The sequence below is a fragment of the Mycteria americana genome, chromosome 22, assembly GCF_035582795.1.
Source record: "Mycteria americana isolate JAX WOST 10 ecotype Jacksonville Zoo and Gardens chromosome 22, USCA_MyAme_1.0, whole genome shotgun sequence".
Lineage (NCBI taxonomy): Eukaryota > Metazoa > Chordata > Aves > Ciconiiformes > Ciconiidae > Mycteria > Mycteria americana.
In genome coordinates this window covers 1,269,814-1,286,204 of record NC_134386.1, presented here as the reverse complement: position 1 = coordinate 1,286,204, position 16,391 = coordinate 1,269,814, and the positions used below count along the sequence as shown (strand labels likewise).

The 16,391-nt window shown below is 71.3% G+C and overlaps 1 protein-coding gene and 1 long non-coding RNA gene across 2 annotated transcripts; one reads left to right on the top strand and one right to left on the bottom strand.

Annotated features, from left to right (window-relative positions):
* Positions 1-1,610: 1,610 nt before the first annotated feature.
* Positions 1,611-2,636, bottom strand: LOC142419809 (uncharacterized). Its single transcript, XR_012778638.1, has 4 exons — positions 2,582-2,636; positions 2,338-2,364; positions 1,855-1,956; positions 1,611-1,625 (listed from the first exon to the last, which is right to left on the bottom strand). It is a non-coding gene; the product is annotated as an uncharacterized LOC142419809 (long non-coding RNA).
* A 5,982-nt stretch (positions 2,637-8,618) lies between these two features.
* On the top strand, positions 8,619-16,320 carry IGFBP4 (insulin like growth factor binding protein 4). The gene is made up of 4 exons (XM_075522948.1): positions 8,619-9,039; positions 15,228-15,382; positions 15,605-15,739; positions 16,051-16,320. Exons 1-4 carry the CDS (start codon positions 8,658-8,660, stop codon positions 16,177-16,179), a joined length of 801 nt encoding a protein of 266 aa, XP_075379063.1. The 5' UTR covers positions 8,619-8,657; the 3' UTR covers positions 16,180-16,320.
* The last annotated feature ends 71 nt before the right edge of the window (positions 16,321-16,391 follow it).

Below are 16,391 nucleotides of genomic sequence, written 5' to 3'. Positions count from 1 at the left end.
CTGTGCCATGGGTGCCATGGGTGCAGCACCCTCCCCATCCCAACAGGACCCCAGACTCGGTGTGTGCCGGGCCGGCACTGCCCTGCCAACGCCTGTCTCCACGGCAGGTCCCTCCCGGCGCGGCCGGACCGGCAGCAGCGCTCACCAGTGAGTCCGTCGGGGCCAGCGCGGGCGGCCCAGTGTGAGGACCTCTCATCTGCACCTGCTTTGCCTCCTGGATGGAAAGGAGAGGACAGTCCCACGGGGGCCTGTCCCCCGCTCTGGCCGGCAAAGGAGGGCTCTGCCCCTCGGTGGGACGCGAGCAGAGCCGGCGGCTGCTCGCACCCCTCACCTGGTACCGTGGGGTGGAGGCGGAAGGGTCGTCACCGGCGAAGACCGACTCCGAATCCTCCAGCTGCTCAATGCAAGGAGGGGTTAGGGGGGAACCGGCTCCTTCCCCGGGCTCTGCTGCCCCAGCGTCAAATCCAGCCCGGTGTCCCCTCCCCGCAAGGGACCCTGAGGGACCTCCTTAGTGCACGGTACCAGGAGGCGGCTCCAGCCAGTGGGGGTCCGGATGAAGGCGCTGCTCCCTTCCCGCACGTAGACCAGGCTCCCCTCAGGCACGGCACCACCCGACTTCAGCATCAGCTCCTTGGTCCGGAAGACCCACGCCTGGCGCTGGGGGGGACGGAGAGGTTCACGGCCCAGCTGCGGCACGCGGGGCAGCCGGGCAGCCTGGGGGGCTTGCCCGCGGCTGCAGCCAGCACGCACCTGGAGATCGGCGTGGGAGTCCGGCGGCTCCGTCCGAGGGATGTCAGCGTCTGGAAAGCCCCGAGAGGGTGGGGGGTCACAAGGCGCCCCGGTGCAGGGGCTAGATGCTCCCGTGGGAGCCGGCCCCGCAGGGACGCAGTGGCGGTGGGAGCCACGTGGGAGAGCCAGCTGCGGTGCCGGGGACCCGTGCAGGGTGGCACGGCCCTGGCGCCCAGGAAGGGAGGCAAGACTTCACAAAAAGGTGTTTCCAAGGAGGCTGGAGCTCCCGAAACACCTGAGAAACGCCCTTACCTGCTGCCCAGCGTGCGTCGGCAGCTGCCTGCGAAGGCAAGCGGGGCCCGTTACTGCTGCTGGGCACAGGGACGCCCTTCCCGGTGCATGGGAAGGGGACAGGGTCTCTCTCGGGGACAGCAAGGCTGTGGCTTACCGGCTGCTTGCAGGGCAGCTGGGCACGGATGGGGTAAACCCTCTGGAAGCAAAGGCAGGCAGGTTTGTGGGGAGCCTCTCGTGCTGTGCACGCTCACACGTGTGCGTGCTCTGGCACAGGCACGTGCACAGCCCGTGCTGGGCCTTACGTTGAGGTAGAGAAGACCTGGTGCTCCGGGGGGGCCGGGGGGCCCGGGGGGGCCGGGGTTCCCGGGGGGACCTCGAAGACCCTGTGGTAGAGCAGTGTGGAGATCGGACTGGGCTATTTTGGTGCTGCCTTTTGGGCGGGCAGCTATAAGACACCCCATTGCTGTCCCTCATCCTTCCCACTCCGTTCCCCTCCCGGGGCTGAACCTCCCCGGGCCAGGGCAGCGCGCAGACGCGAGCCAGGCAGTGTCTCTCACGTGGGGGATGATCGCTCCGTAAATCTCCGGCTCCTCTTTGCCACCCTGCAGAGAAAGAGAGAAAAGATTGAGACTGATCCCCATCCTCCCCCTCTCCATCCTCCATCCCTCCATCCCAGCTGGGGCCGTGAGCCCTGCGGGGCTGCCGGTGGGGTGAGCCGTGGCGTGGGGCACGCAGAGCTGCCTGGGCTCCCGCGGCAGTGTCCCCAAGGCCAGGCTGGGGTCCCCGGGCACCCCTTGCCGTGATGGGGCCCCACAAACCCTGAGGACTCACCGTTTGGTACCCGCTGATGGGCACCCAGGAGCCGGACTGGCTGTTGGTGCTGGGGAAGGGGATGTGGCCTGGTTTGCACCCGTGTTCCCCGTAGCAGCACCCCTGGGTGAGCCGCAGAGAGAGGCACGATTAGAGCCTGCGCCGGGTGGTGGGGATGGGGGTGCGTGCTGTGTGCGTGAATGGGCGCGCTGCGTGCTTGCACGGGTGCGCACACGTGCGTGCTCTCCCTGCGTGCATGGGTGTGTGCACGCGTGCGTTTGCAAATGCCGCAGGGGACGGTGTGACTTGCCACCCCCCTATGTCCCAGCCCGTCTGGGGACTCTGGTGTTGCCGCCGGGGCGAGGCGAAGGCTGGTGCTGCCTTGGCACGGGGAGGGCGGTGGGGGCGCGGAGGCAGCACACGGGGCTCAGGGGTTCACACCCAGGCTGTGGGGACGGGACCCCCCCGCCAGCTCCCCCAGCGCCCGTGCCCGCAGCTACAAACCCGCTCTCCAGGGTCGCCCTTTTCTCCCTGGAAGGAAAGCAGAGAGGTCCTGTCAGTGCCCCGGTGCCGGTGGTCCCCGGGCATTCCCGGCCCCCCGGCACAGCGCTGTGCCTCACTCCACGGGGCCACGGGGCTGTTTGCTCGTGGCACGGGCACCGGGGAGCGGCCGCGGCCACAGCCGATGCTGTCCCCATGCCCTCGCTGCCAACACCCACCGCCCGCGGTGCCCGCTCCCCCGGCTCACCTTGGGGCCCGGTGGCCCGGCGGATCCGCGGTGCCCCACGTGGCGCGAGTCGCACTGGAAGGAGAGGACGTACCGGGGTGAGCGCGGGGGCTGCCCCCCACCCCCGAGCACCCACAGCCCTGGGACCCCCTACTCACCCTGTAGTCCCCCGGCGGCCCCGGTGGCCCCATGGGACCGGGCACGCCTGGGGAGCCCGTCTCTCCAGTCCGGCCAGGGCTCCCCGGCATGCCCGGCAGTCCGCGTTCGCCCTTCTCACCCTGCCGGCACACGGCGTGCGGGGTGGTGAGCGCGGGGGCTCAGCACCCTGCGTCCCCCCGGGCCCTGCAGCAGCAGGGCTGGGGCAGCCCCGGAGCCCCTCTGATGGGCTCGGTGCCCACCCCGCTGGCTCTGCTCTGGCCCCAGGGCCATGGACAAGCGGGGCCGGGACCCGCTTACCTTCAGCCCGGGGAATCCCGGCTCCCCTCGGAGTCCTGGTTTGCCAGGGAGCGACACAGGTCCCGCAGGACCGGGGGGTCCTTCGTGCCCAGGTACCCCGGGGGGACCCTGTGGGCCTGGGAGCCCCGGTGCCCCCGGGGGTCCGTCTGGCCCAGCCAAGCCTGGAGACCCTGGAGGTCCTTCAGCCCCGGGGAATCCGGGTGGTCCCACAGCCCCTGGCGGACCGAGGGGTCCCGGCTGCCCCTCCCGCCCGGGGGTCCCTGGGGGGCCTTCGTGGCCTGGGTAGCCAGGGGGTCCGGGCAGGCCAGGCGGCCCGGGGGGGCCTGGGGGTCCTGGGTTCCCCGCAGGGCTGGATGCTCCCAGCTGTGTGTCGGGTTGGAGGGAGAGAGGGAAGAGAGAGCAGAGTTGGTGAACAGATGCGTACGGTCCATCCCCTGGTCCCCCTCCCCTGGGCTGCCCGCTCCCACACTCCCGTGCCCCAGCCCTCCCTCCCCATCCCTGCCGGTCCAGCCGGGGATGGACACCGCAGCCAGTGCTGGCATCACCTACCGGCCCCGGCATCGCCCACCCATGCCCCCCACCCCGGCGCTCACCTCGTTCTCTGATCCCGCGGGGAGGGCGGCGGGCCCGGGTGGGCTCCTGGCTCCCCAGGTGCCTGGTGGTCCCGGGGGCCCTGGTGGTCCCGGAGGACCTGGGGGGCCCCGGGGACCCTGGTGACCTGGCTGCCCTGGGCTGCCAGTCTTCCCTCTCTCCCCGGAAAATCCGGGCTGGCCTCTCTCTCCTGGGGACCCTCGGTCACCTTTCTCTCCCTGTTGGGGAATGACAGAGCCTGGCTCGTGGCTCCTGGCCCCCGGCGCTTTCCTCCACCGGCACCCACCTCAGGGACATGCTGCCCCCCTGGCAGGGGACACCTGAGTTGTCCCCCCCAACCCAGACCCCGAAGTGAGAGTCCAAATCCTGAGCAGAAAAGGTTTTGCAGGGCCAAAAGAGCCGAGGGATTTCTCCCAGCGGGACCCCACGCCGCTCCCCGGGGAGGACCACCGCACCTTTGGGCCAGGAGGGCCGGGGCGCACGGGGCAGATGCAACCGGAGCCGTTGTGCGTCTGGAGAGGGAGAGAGCGGTGAGCCACGGGACAGGAGCGCTGGCTGCCAGGGACCGGCACGGGCACCCTGCGCCCACCCCTTACCTGCAGAGCAGGGCTCGTCTCCGGGGCTGGGGGCACCCGCTGGGGCAGCCCCTTCGCCGTCGTCTGTGCGGAGGAGAGGAGGGGCTGAACGCGAGACCCCCGAGCACCATCCCCTGTCCCACCCTGCCAGCCTGCGTCCCCCAGAGCCCATAGCCTGGGTGCCCATCCCGGACTGCCCCTCGCAGCACCCTCGGGGATCAGGACCCCTCCACCACCTTGATCTGCAGGAACTCCTCTTCCTCCGCGCTCCCCTCGAATATCTCTGGGGCGGCTGTGGGTCGCTGTTGCTAGGACAGACGGGGAGAGCTCAGAGCAGGGCTGGGGGGGATCCCAGGGGACACACGGGACCCTCCCGCAGCCATCGCTGCCCGCAGCCCAGGGTGGGGGCTCAGCCCCAGCGCTGCCGTGGGGCTGTGTCGGGCGGGGGGACGCCGGGAGCTTCCGCGGCTCCTTTCCAAGGGGGCAGAGGCGGCTGAGCCACGGCTTAGGGCCGCAGCAGGGCACGCTGCCCTGCCCGGGCTGGTGCGGCTGTGCAGGCAGGGCACAGATAAGGGGAAGGACGTGGCGAGGGGCCCGGCAGCGGCCGGGGAGTTTCGGGAGGGCTGGGGGAGCAGCGGGGGGGACGCTGCCCGGGGAAAGGCACCTGGCCTCGCGTGCGCGGCAGGGCACGGCCCGGGCCCTTCGCCGCACCCCTGGCGAGGGGCTCCCGGCGTCTGGGGGCCGTCGCCAGCGGGGGTTTGCTCAGCAGCACCTTCTGCGTGGGCTCCACGCCGCCAGCATCTCCGTCTGCAGGAGCAAAGGGGCAACGAGGCGGGAGGTGGCAGGGCTGGAGGGGGACCGGGGTGGCACACCGCTCCCAGCTCCCGGCACTCACCGCGGCCACAGCGGTGCCGCTAGCAGCCCTGGACCCTGGCACCCCACACCTCCCCCTCCAGCCTTATGCCCGAGTGCCCCCTCCTTGCTGGGGTGCAGAGCTGGGGCTGCCAGGGAAGCCGTGCCCCTGCCTCACCGTACCTACCTTCCTCCCCGTCTGGGGCAGGGGCCGTGGGGGCCGTGGGGCTGGTGCCTGGATCCGGGGTGGTGTCCTCTGAGCCCAGGGGGTAAAACCACTGGGCTGTGGTGGGGGGCAGGTGTCCGGCCAGCACCGAGAGGATGCAGAGCACGCAGAGGAGGCGATGGGGTTCACCGGACCCCATGCTGCTGCCTCGGGGCCAGGCTGCCCAGGACCGGGGGGCTTGGCTCATCCCGCTCGCCCGCGCCGTCTGCTCCCGTGGCCCTGGCACGGCCCCCGCTGTTATCACGGCAGCCCCCGTGCTGCCCGACACGCCCCTCGCCCGCCCCTGCGCCCGCGCCCCATGGGCCGCATCCGGCGGGGGCTGAGCACCCACGCAGCCGGGTCACCGTCTGCCCCACCGGCCAGGGGCGAGGAGGGCAGCCGGGAACCGTGGGGAAGGGAGCCAGGGCCAGGAGGAGTTGCTGGAACCAAGGCGAGGGAGGGCCAGGGAGGAGAGATGCTGCCTGGAAATGGGGAGTAAAACCAGCGAGGAGGAGAGTGGAGGACGGGGCTGGCTGAGAGCAGGGGGCATCGGCCACGGCGAGAGCAGCTGGGTGCTCCACGGGGTCTGCCCGGCCGCCGGTGCCTGGTGCTGGGAAGGAACAGAGACCTTCCCAGGGCCGGCCGGGCTGAGCCCTGGGGACTGGGCTGCGAGAGCCCGGGAGGTGTCGGCGTCCCGCAGCACGTGCGATACCTGTGCCCTGTGGTGTGTGCAGTCAGCGTGTCCCACAGCGGGTGCAAGGGGCCCTGTGTCTCACCGGTTCCGTCAGGGCCACCGTCGGCTGGGGGTCTCCAGCCCCCTCTGACCCCCAGCCCTGCATCTGCCCATGCCCTGCGCTGACCTGCAGCCTCTCCCCAGGGCTGGAGTTGCTCCAGACCCTGCTTGGGGGGGTTGCAGGGAAGCAGCCTGAGCCCCCAAAGCCTAAGGAACCCCAAAGAACCACTGAGGTTGGGAAAGATGTGCTGGGACCATGGGGCTGCCCCGTCTCAGGCAGGGGAGCTGGGCTGCACCAAGCACGAGCACCGTGCACCGAGCACCCTCCTCACCTGCGGGGCCGTGATCTCGGGGTGGGGGGCAGCACGGCTGTGGGGTGCACCAGCCCTGGCCCCCTCTCTGTCTCGCAGGATGGTGCTGGGACGGGGAGGAGCCGTGCCTGGCCAGAGCGGAGGACAGCCCCCAGGGCTGTGCAGCGAGCACATCCCCGTTCCCTGCGTGCCACACCAGCCGCCAGCACTGCCGCGCTGCCTGCGCCCGCAGACACAACAGTCTCTCCAGTGGGTGCTCAGCGCTGCCAAGGCCTGATAAGGTGCCGCGGCCCGAGCGGGGCTGGGCACCTGTTTGGGTTTGGTCCCCGCCTGGACGCTGTGTCAAGGCTGGTGCCTCTGCCCCGAGTCATGGCCACCGCGCGGCAGTGCCAGGCAGGGCAGGGACTCCGGAGCGGCACCGGGTGCCGATGCCTTGCAGGGCCCCTGCGCCAGCTGGGAGGGGAGAAGGGGGGATCGGGAGCGTGGGGGACACAGACCCTGCCTGCCCGCCTCTAAGTCCCACCTTCCTGCCCGTGTCCTGCCTGCACACTTGGCGCTGCCCAGGAGAGAGAAGATGGTCCGGGGAGCCCCTGCGGCCAGTGCCACCAGCGCTGGCAATCAAGCCTCAAGATGCCGGTTTGAGCACTAGATGTACTCACCCATGAGATGAGTTTGGGGTTCTCAGCCCAGGCCCTGCATTACAGGCTGGCTCTGCTCTTCTCATCCCACCCACTACACCAAGCCCCACATCAGGACCCCGCAGCGGGGCCCAGTGTCTGAGTGTTTAATGACCGTTAATTGCCATGTACGCGGGGCAGAGCGCAGTCACAAACCCCAGCGGCTCCCGCTGCTCAGCCAGGTCCTCGGCAGGGCCGGCGCAGACCCTGCGGGATGTGGTTGTTCCCTGCACGGTGTGCTCGCCCCGCAGTGCCGCACGGGGCCAGGCTGGCTCCCCACGTCCCACAGGGTGAAGGTCACCTTCCTGACGGGCTGCATTGCCTCCCCGTTGGTGCTGGCGGTGGGGATGGTTGTGGTCATCTTGCCAGTCTTTGTGCAGCACAGGGTGGCGGTTTTGCTGGCGTCGACCAGGGCCAGCGCGGTGACACGGCCAGCACCCGGATGCTGCTGCGCTGCTCTGTCCCTGCACACGCGGGACAAAGCTCCCTGCAGCGCGCAGCTGCTCCTTGTCCCATGGCGTGAGTTCAGCCAGTCTCTGCCTTACCCCTGCCCGCAGCGGATCCCGTCCCCAGGACAGGCAGAGGGGCTCTCTGCCCCCGCAGCGAGCCGGGCGCGTGGGGGACAGCCGGCGCAAGGCCTGCCCAGGCACTGCGGCACCTCACGCGGGGCACGGGCAGCGAGGCCGTGCTCGTGCCGGAGCTCACCCCACCCCGGGCTGTGTCCAAGACCCCCCTGCCACATCCAGGCGGGTCCCCCCGGCTGCCCCGAGCCCGATGCTGGCGGAGATGCCCCTGGGTGCAGCTCGCGGGTCACCAGGCCCCCGGGTGATGCTCGGGGCCCCGTTCCCCCGGGCGCAGGGGCTGGTCCCCGCCGTCTGCCGGGCCTCCGCCGTCCCGCAGTGCTGCCCGGCCGCCCCCGCCCGGGTGCTGCGGGGGCCGGCGGGGCCGGAGCCGCGGGGAGGGATGCTCGGGCTCCCCGCCCGGCCGCCTCCCGATTTCCCTCGACAGCCACTAGGTGCCGGCAGCTTTCAACTTATCGCGGGCCTGTGCGGGGCCGGGGGCGCGGGGACCGGCGGTGCGGGGCCGGCGGGGGGGGCGCGGGGACCGGCGGTGCCGCCCCGGGGCGTCGCCGGCGGACTGGGGCTGAGCTGCCCGTGACGCTGTGTTGCTCCCGCCGGGGACCCCCGCGCCCGGGGCCCGGAGCCCACCCCGGGCTGCCCCACGCTGGTGGTCTCGGCCACGGCCCCCGCGATGCAGCCCCGTATGCTTCCCACCCCTCCCAGTTCGTCCCAGTCGCTCTCAGGACCGGGCAGGCGGCGGCGGGCAGGGTGCCGGGGCGGCTGCCGGGGGCGGCAGAGCTGCGAGGGGGTGGCGAGGTGGTCTCCGGGGTGGGGGGGGCTCGTGGTGTGCGGGGCCGGGCGCCTCCGGGCTGCCCGGCGCCGGAGCTGCTCCGCCGGTGGCCCCGGTGCTGAAGCCGCCCTCCCCGGTGCTGAAGCCGCCGCCGCCGCCGCCGCCCCCGTCGGCGGGGAGCGGCTCTCCCCGGTGGCTTCCCGGTGGCGGCGGGGGCGGCCCCGCCGGTGGCCCCGGTGCCGGCGGCGGGAGGTGTGGCCAGGGGCCGCATAAAGCCGCCGCCGCCCCGCGCCCGCCGCCAGCCGAGCGCCGCCAGCCGCGGGCCGGAGCGCGGGCGCGGGGCCGCCATGCGCGGGGCCGCCGGGCGCGCTCTGCCGCCGCCGCCGCCGCCGCTGCTGGTGCTGCTGCTGCTGCTGGCGGCGGCGGCGGGGCCGGGCGGCGGCGAGGAGGCGATCCAGTGCCCGCCGTGCTCGGAGGAGCGGCTGGCGCGCTGCAAGGCGCCGCAGGGCTGCGCGGAGCTGGTGCGGGAGCCGGGCTGCGGCTGCTGCGCGACCTGCGCCCTCGGCCGCGGCACCGCCTGCGGCGTCTACACCGCCCGCTGCGGCGCCGGGCTGCGCTGCTACCCGCCCCGCGGCGTGCCGCGGCCCCTGCACACCCTCATGCACGGCCAGGGCGTCTGCACCGACCTGGCCGACGTCGAGGCCATCCAGGAGAGCCTCCAGAGCCCAGGTAAGGCCGGCCCCGGGTGGCCCGGGGGCGAAGGGTGGGTGCCGGGTTGCCAGCAGTGCCCGCTCCGAGCAGCCCCCCCCCCCCCCCCCCCCGTTTGTGCCGAGCTGCTCTCCGCTCGCTTGGCGAGAGTTGGGGCTGCGGGGCTGGCAGCGGGGCGGGGGGCTCGGCAAGGACCCTGTGGCGGGACGGGACGGGGCGGGCGGGGATGGGCGTGCGTGGAGCGTGTCCCGGGGAGCTGCGTGAGCTCCCACAGCCGGGTGCCAGCGGGTCACGCTTGTGCCGTCCTTATCCACCGCTGGCACGGCAGTGCCACGCCGGTGGCACCGTGCACGCTGGAGTGGGGTGCCTCGCAGGGACTCGCCACCCGCCGTGCCCTGGCTGCAGAGTGCCCCTGGACGGCAGGGCAGCCCGGGGTCCCGCAGGCACCTGCGGCCCCTGGGGACAGGTCCCGGCTGCCGGGGAAGCTCCCATCGCATGGTGACCCCTGCACTGCCCCTTCCCCGGGATGCTGCCGGCAGCTCTGCCTGCACCGCCAGGAGGAAACAGGAAAGAGGCCTCGGGGCACCTGCTTCCCTCGCAGGCAGGTCAGGCTGGGCTCTGTGCCGGGGCTCTGCCAAAATCTGCATCCTTCCCACAGCCGGGCAGGGTAGGGGGGTGTGGACAGCAGGCAGGGCCAGGCTGGAGAAACCCGCTGCCTGCAGGCTCTGCCCGCGCCTGTCTGCCCCAGGACCCTCTCGCGGGTGTTGATCGTGGCCCCCTGCCACCCCCGTGGTGCTCGGACAGGGCCTGGGGGCCGGGAGCGGAGCCGGCAGTGGGAGCCCAGCCCCAGAGCTGCGCAGGTCACGGCGTGGCTTTGACAGTGGGAACGGAGCCGCTCCCGGGGCTGAGCGTGGAGACCTGGTCCGTGGGGCTGGCCCGTCAGTGGGTCTGGATGCCACGCTCCCCGCTTCCCCATCCCGCAGGCTCTGAGGGGGACCACATCCCCTGGAGCTGGGGAGCAGCATCGCACCATGGGACTGGCCCTGTGTTCCCGTGCGGGGTCACCCGGAGCTCCCCGAGGGGCAGAAGGGGCTGTCCCTGTCCGCCCCGAGGGCCGGATCCCAGCACCGTTCCCTCCTCGCGTGGCTGGCCCACGGCAGCTCTGCCGGTGTCCCCATGGTGAGGAGGGCCCTTCGTGGATGGGCCCCTCTGGCCGCCTCTCTCCAGGAACAGGAGTCGGCCGCGAGTGCTCGGCATGGGGTCTGCTGCGGAGACCCCCTGCCCTGCCTGTCTGTCCTCATCCCACATCCTGCAGGAGCTGTCTGGGCTTCCTGGCCCGGGGCTGCGTCGGGCTGCCAAGGCCTGTTGGTTTTGGCCGTGCCCCGTGTAACGCAGCATTTTTTCCCAGAGCCTTTAGGAAACAGACTTGCAGTTTTTTCCTTTCCTTCCTGTGGTGTTTTGGCCTTGCTGGGGACGGGTGGGTGGCCGTGGGAGCAGGGCTCGCCTGCCGGGCACCGCGCCTGCCTGCAGCGTCGCAGGTGGCAGCAGGGGGGAGCGGGCGGCAGCGAGCCCCTTTGCCCGGGACAGCCCAGCAGGATGCGGGCAGGACCCCCCGCAGCACATTGCTCGGTGTGGCCCCGGTGGCAAGGTCCTGGTGGGACGTCTGAGCCGTGGGTCCCTGTCCCCCTCTGGCAGCCCGGAGCCAGCGGGAGCGTGGGGCTGGGGGCTGCGGGCTCCATCGCTCCCACCGCAGCCCTGCCTGGCACAGCGAGGGCACCCCGGCACGGCCAGTGCATCCGAGGGGTCCCCTTCGGGTGAGCGGAAGGGACGTAAATGCCTATTTAGGGGCAGGGGCGTATGGAGCAGGTGCCCCTCGGCCGCGCCCGTGTCCCTGGGGCTGAGTGGGTGCCGGGTGAGCGGAGGCTGCAGCGGGCGGGCGGCTGGGAAGCGGTTAATGGTGCAGCTCGTACAGCAAACACTTTGTCTGGGGGCTCGGCCTGGGGGGCTCCACATTCCAGGGAAGAGGCTGGGATCGGTGGGGGGGCTGGGCTGAGGCTGGGCTTTCCGAGGGGCTGGACGATGGCTCCCTGCTCCATTGCCAGGAAAGAGCCTCTCCGCTCGCCCGGGACCCGCAGCACCCGTGGGACGGGACTTTCTAGGAAGCGAGGGAGCGGGTGGCCGCTCTCCTGACCGAGACCCTCTCCCGTGGCTACGGGTCTGGGGACCTTGTGCAGGACCCTGGTCCCTGCCTCCTGCTCCCAGCCCTGCCGGCTCCAGGCTGGCTCCCGGGGCATCCCGCTGCCCCGCTGGAGCCCTGCGACGGGGCCGGACCCGGGACGTTCCAGCCGCGGCTTTTCGGCACAGCCCGTGGGTGCCTGGGGGAGGCGATGGCTGAACCCGTGTGTGGCAGCCAGGAAGAGGTGAGGACATTTTCCCCAGCACACGATGAGTGATTTAATGCTGGGTAAATAATTACGTCTGGGAAAAACTGACCCCATGGGAATTGCGTGCATCCCGCGTAGTTGCTGTAAGCAGCGGCTGGGACGGATCCTGTTCCCTTCCCGCGTGACCAGGAGGGACGGTGGTGGCCGAGCCCCGGCTGGACAGCGCACGGGCAGTGAGGATGGGCTGGCTTCAGTCCCCGGCAGCGTCCACCACGCATGCATCCGTCGCTGCCCCTTTCCGCCCGGTCGGGGGGCCAGGCGAGGCTGATGCCCTGTCCCAGCTGTCCCCCAGGATGGGGTCTGGCCTTCGCCCGTGCTCAGGTTTCTCCGGGCCAGGCGCTGCTCCTGGCGAGGCCCTGGTCCCTGTGGGGAATCATCTGCATCTGCACCCCTGACTCCTTCTCCCGCATCCCGACCTCTCCTCCATCGGGCTCACGTCGGGCGCCGAGCTGGGAGATGCGGATGTGCGTGGCCATGTTTGCGCGTGGCAGGGCTCAGCAGCGTGTCCCCGCGGGATGGCGATGGGCCAGGCTTCCCAGCCGGTGTCCCTGGCCAAGGGGCAGTGGGTGCCCGGTGCCTGCGCCCCAGCCACCCCCGCGCCGCGGCTCCCCGCGCTCCGCCAGGGCCAGGGCTCAGCAGGACGAGCGCGGACTTCCCCGCGCTGGCGCCTGCCAGGTCACGAGCCCCGGCGGCCAAGAGAGCCGGCGCTGTGCCGCGGCCCTGCCGGGACCACCCGCGGGAGACACCCGGGGTGCCGGACGGGGAAGCGGAGGGTGCTGGGACCGCTGCGGCTGACGTGCTGCGTTGGCCACAGACACGTGGATGCGTCCGCTCCGGCCCATGGGGCACGGGGGGTCCTTTGCGCCCGGGCCGGCGGGGTGGGGGGAGCGGGGCTGGAGCTGCGGTGGCCCCTGACACTCGTCCCTCTCCCACGGACACACGCACGCTTCTGAGGCTTCGCTCGCTGCCCCAGGCTCTCCTCCCATGGGAGCCGCGCGGTGGAGCCCAGAGCCCCTCACCGCTCCCTCGGGCTCAGTGTGGTGAATCACAAGTTCGGCACGTGACCAACCTCATTTGCAGCTCCTGTTAATTGAAGGCAACGTGAATGACTCGTTTGTGTCTCCTGTCCGCCGGCCGAGCAGAAGGCCGGGCAGAAACCCTCCTCCTGCTGGGACCGGGCGGCCAGTCCGCGCGGCCGGCGAGGGCAGCACCCGTTCCCATCCCCTTGGCGCCGGCTTCCATCCCAAACCAAGCAGAGCGGCTCCCCCCAGCCCTCGGCCGAGCAGGCTCCCCCTCCTCCGCTCTGCCTGTCCCCTCCTGCCGCCCGGAGACCTCTCTCTGCCGGCACAGCCCCAGCCGCGACCGGCAGCACCAGGGTGGCGGCGGCCGGTGCGTGGGCTGCCCTGCACGGCCGAGGCTGCCAGGCAGAGCGGGACCGGGGGGAGAGGGCACCCCGGGGCTCGGGGGCACCCCGCAGGCACCGGTGCTGCCGGGGCCGGCATCCGGGTGGTGCTTCCCAAGGGGTCGGGGCAGAGTGGGCTGCACCGGGAGCGGTGCCGGGGGCTGGCGGGTCGGGGGCCTCCAGGCTCCGCAGAAGTTGCTTCTTCCACGCCTTTGTGCGGCGAGTGCGAGGAGATTCCTCGTCCGGCTGGTGCGGGAGGATCGCCAAGGGAGGCGAGAGGCTCCTTGAGCTGCCGCACGTCACTTAGCGGGTGGGAAAGTCGCCCCGAGGACTGCGGCGATCCCTGCCGCAGGGAGGGACCCTGGAGCTGGTGTGCGGGCTGAGGGACCGCAGGTCCCAGAGCTCTGTCCGCAGAGCCGGGTGCCGGGCGAGAGCCGCCTCGCTGCCCCGAGGCACCGACGTTTCGTGTGACCTTATGAAAATGCTATTGGCATCTGGTTTTATTTAAGCCAAGAGATCTGACGCTCTGCACGTGGCTGGTTTGGGGAGGAGGGGTGTTTGTCCGTGCCGGGGCTGAGTGAGGGCTTCCCCCCGGGCAGAGCGGGCAGCGGCCGGTGCCTCCCGGTCCTGCCTTTCCACGGCGCGGGAGCAGCGCGTGGAGGTGCCGGGACTTTGGCACCGTGGTCCTCACCGGTGCCAGATCTCCCACCCGGCTCTTCCTTGCGTGTCTCCCCGAGGAGGTGCAGGGGGGAGGCAGGGGAGGGAAGGAGCATCCCTGCCCGAGCCCTCCGAGCCCCGGCTGGGCTCTGCCGCCGGCGCCCGCGTTGCACCGCGGCCCCGTGGTTGGTGCCGCTGGGGCTGGTGCGCGCCAGGGCTGGCATTGCTCTGCGCGGGGTCCTGGAGACTTTGGGTTTGTGTTTCAAATTTCAAGGGCATGAGCCATTTCCTGGAAAAAATTGACAGATTAAACAAAAAAGCAAATAACACGAATGAAGGAGAAGGATTTGATCGGGGCTTCGCTGTGAACTTTAACCGGGCCGCTGGGAGCCGCTCCAGGAAGCCTTCGCTGCAGGGGAGCCTCCGCGTGAGGTGCCCATGGGAGACCGGGATCCCACGGGGACGTGGCGGGCAGGAGGCCGTGGCTCCGACCTTGTTGCCTGCCTGCTGCCTGCCTGCTGCCTGCCTGCTGCCCGCCTGCGGGAAGGGCCGGTGCTGGGCATAACCCCGGCAGCCTCTGTCCCCGATGCTGTGAGCCCCTGGGTGCTTTCACCCGTCCTGCACCGTGACCGCTCCCCGCCTGGTTTGGGAAGGTTTTTCCCGTTGTCAGCTGCAATATCGATTATTATAAGCCCAACCCCGGGATAAACTCGGGCAGGGAGCCCTGGCCGCTTTCCTCTTACAGCCCAGGTGGGCCGGGACTCAAAACGCTGCGCGGGCAGTGCCTGATGCAGCTCCGAGCGCAGGTGGAACCCCGGCTCCCTGGGGCATCCCCCCTCCGCAGAGCGTTAACGGGCCCCAAACCGGAGGAACCGACAGCTTTTTAAAAATAAAGTCCTGCCGAGAGCTCAGGTCTCATGACGCTCCCTCCAGCTGCCAACATCTGGGATCGCAGTTTGGCTGCGCTCCTGGCGCAGGCGAGGATGCCAAGCGCCGCCTTTTGGGATTGGCCCCACGGGAGATTAACTTTCTTATTCCAGGAATTCCTTCTTTCATGTCTTCGTGGGGGCTGTGCCCCGCAGCAGAGCGTGGCTCCGCTCCTGGCCGCGGCGCCCGGTGCCGCCCTGGGCCTGGCGGGTGCTCAGCACCGCCCCGGTGCAGCCCCGGTGCCCTCATTCCCGCCGCAGCTCCTCAGAAGCCGCTTTTTGGGGGCACCGGGGTCTTCCTGGGGCTCCCTGGCTGTGCGTCCCGCAGTCACCTTCCAGCCCCGTGGGTCCGGTGCCGTGGGCGAGCACCCGGCGCCTGGCGGCACGTGGCTGGCCGGGGCGCAGCCGAGACCCTCGTGCCGCGCAGCACACCGGAGCAACTGCCTGGCGCTCTCGCAGCATGCGTTTGCCACCCTACAATAACAGACGCACGGCAACAAGCCCGTGAATCGTGGCTAATGAGTCGTAAAAACTCCCAGGAGCCTTTCCCAGTGCTGCAGGGAGAGCTCAGCCCAGCGCGGTGGCAGGGGCAGGAGGGGATCCGGGGCTGGGGGTGATGCCTGTGGGGACGAGGGAGGGTGCCGTGGGGTCTGGCAGCACCGCCTGCGCGTTGTGCCTGGGGGTGCAAGTTGCTCCTCGAGCGCCGGGGCACCACGGGGGCACCGCCGTCCCCGGGGCCGCCCCACGGCACTGAGCCCTCTCCGGTCTGTGTCTTTGCAGAGAAGGAGGAGATCGACCACCCCAACAACAGCTTCAGCCCCTGCAGCATCCACGACCGCAAGTGCCTGCAGAAGCAGCAGGCGAAGCGGGTCAACCACGGCAACAAGATGCGCAACAGCGGGAGCCCGTACCACCGCGAGGAGACGCGGCCCATAGTGAGCGCTGCGTGGCACCGCGGCGGGCGGCTGGCACCGGGCTGGGGAGGGCAGGACGGGTGCTGAGCACCCCTGGGCCCTGCTCCAGCGCCGGCGGAGCCTGGGGCAGGAGGGGGGTTTGAAGCCGGCGCTTGTGGGGCAGCCCCAAGGGTTGGGGTCCCAGGGTGCTGGGGTGGGGGCACGCGCCAGCCCTGCTGCCGGCTCAGCCCCACCTTCCTGCAGGCGCAGGGCTCGTGCCAGAGCGAGCTGCACCGGGCGCTGGAGAGGCTGGCTGCCTCGCAGACCCGCACGCACGAAGACCTGTACGTCATCCCCATCCCCAACTGCGACCGCAACGGCAACTTCCACCCCAAGCAGGTAGGACGGGCTCTCGCCCATCACGGGGGGCTGGGGGGCCGCTCGTGTGGGGGCATTTTGCAAGGCTGGGAGGGGGGACGGACGGATGGACGGACGGATGGGCCGGTGCTGGGGCACAGCAGGGCACCGCAGCTCCTGGCTTCGGTGGGAATCGCCCTTTGGGGGTTGTGGGGCCCTTTGCGAGAGCCCCGGGGTGGGACGGGGGTGGCAAACCCCCCCGCAAGAGCTCCTGGTCGCCCCAGCCAGGCAGCCCGTGGGGACGGGGCGGCGGGGGCCAGGCTGGGCACCCCTCACCGAATCCGTCCCCTCAGTGTCACCCGGCGCTGGACGGGCAGCGGGGCAAGTGCTGGTGCGTGGACCGCAAGACGGGGGTGAAGCTGCCGGGCTTCCTGGAGCTGAAGGGGGACTTGGACTGTCACCAGCTGGCGGACAGCATGTGAGCGTGACCATGGCGGCCCCGCGCCGTGCCGCGGCCGGGACACCCACCGGGGCTGCGCAGGAGAGGAAGAGAGGGGACGTGACCGCCGAGCAGCTCCTCGGGGCTGGGGGACCCCGGCACGTGCCCCAGATCGCCGCTGTGCTCTGTGCCACGGGCTGCCCACAGCACGGGGCACAGCACCGCGACCTGCGCCGTGACCGCTAGCCGCCGCCG

Excerpts from the sequence above, each read along its gene's own strand:
- IGFBP4 (XM_075522948.1), top strand. The coding sequence starts at position 8,658 with ATGCGCGGGGCCGCCGGGCGCGCTCTGCCGCCGCCGCCGCCGCCGCTG. Across the intron at positions 15,383-15,604 it reads GCGAGGAGACGCGGCCCATA|GCGCAGGGCTCGTGCCAGAG; the intron begins GTGAGCGCTGCG and ends ACCTTCCTGCAG. Across the intron at positions 15,740-16,050 it reads GCAACTTCCACCCCAAGCAG|TGTCACCCGGCGCTGGACGG; the intron begins GTAGGACGGGCT and ends CCGTCCCCTCAG.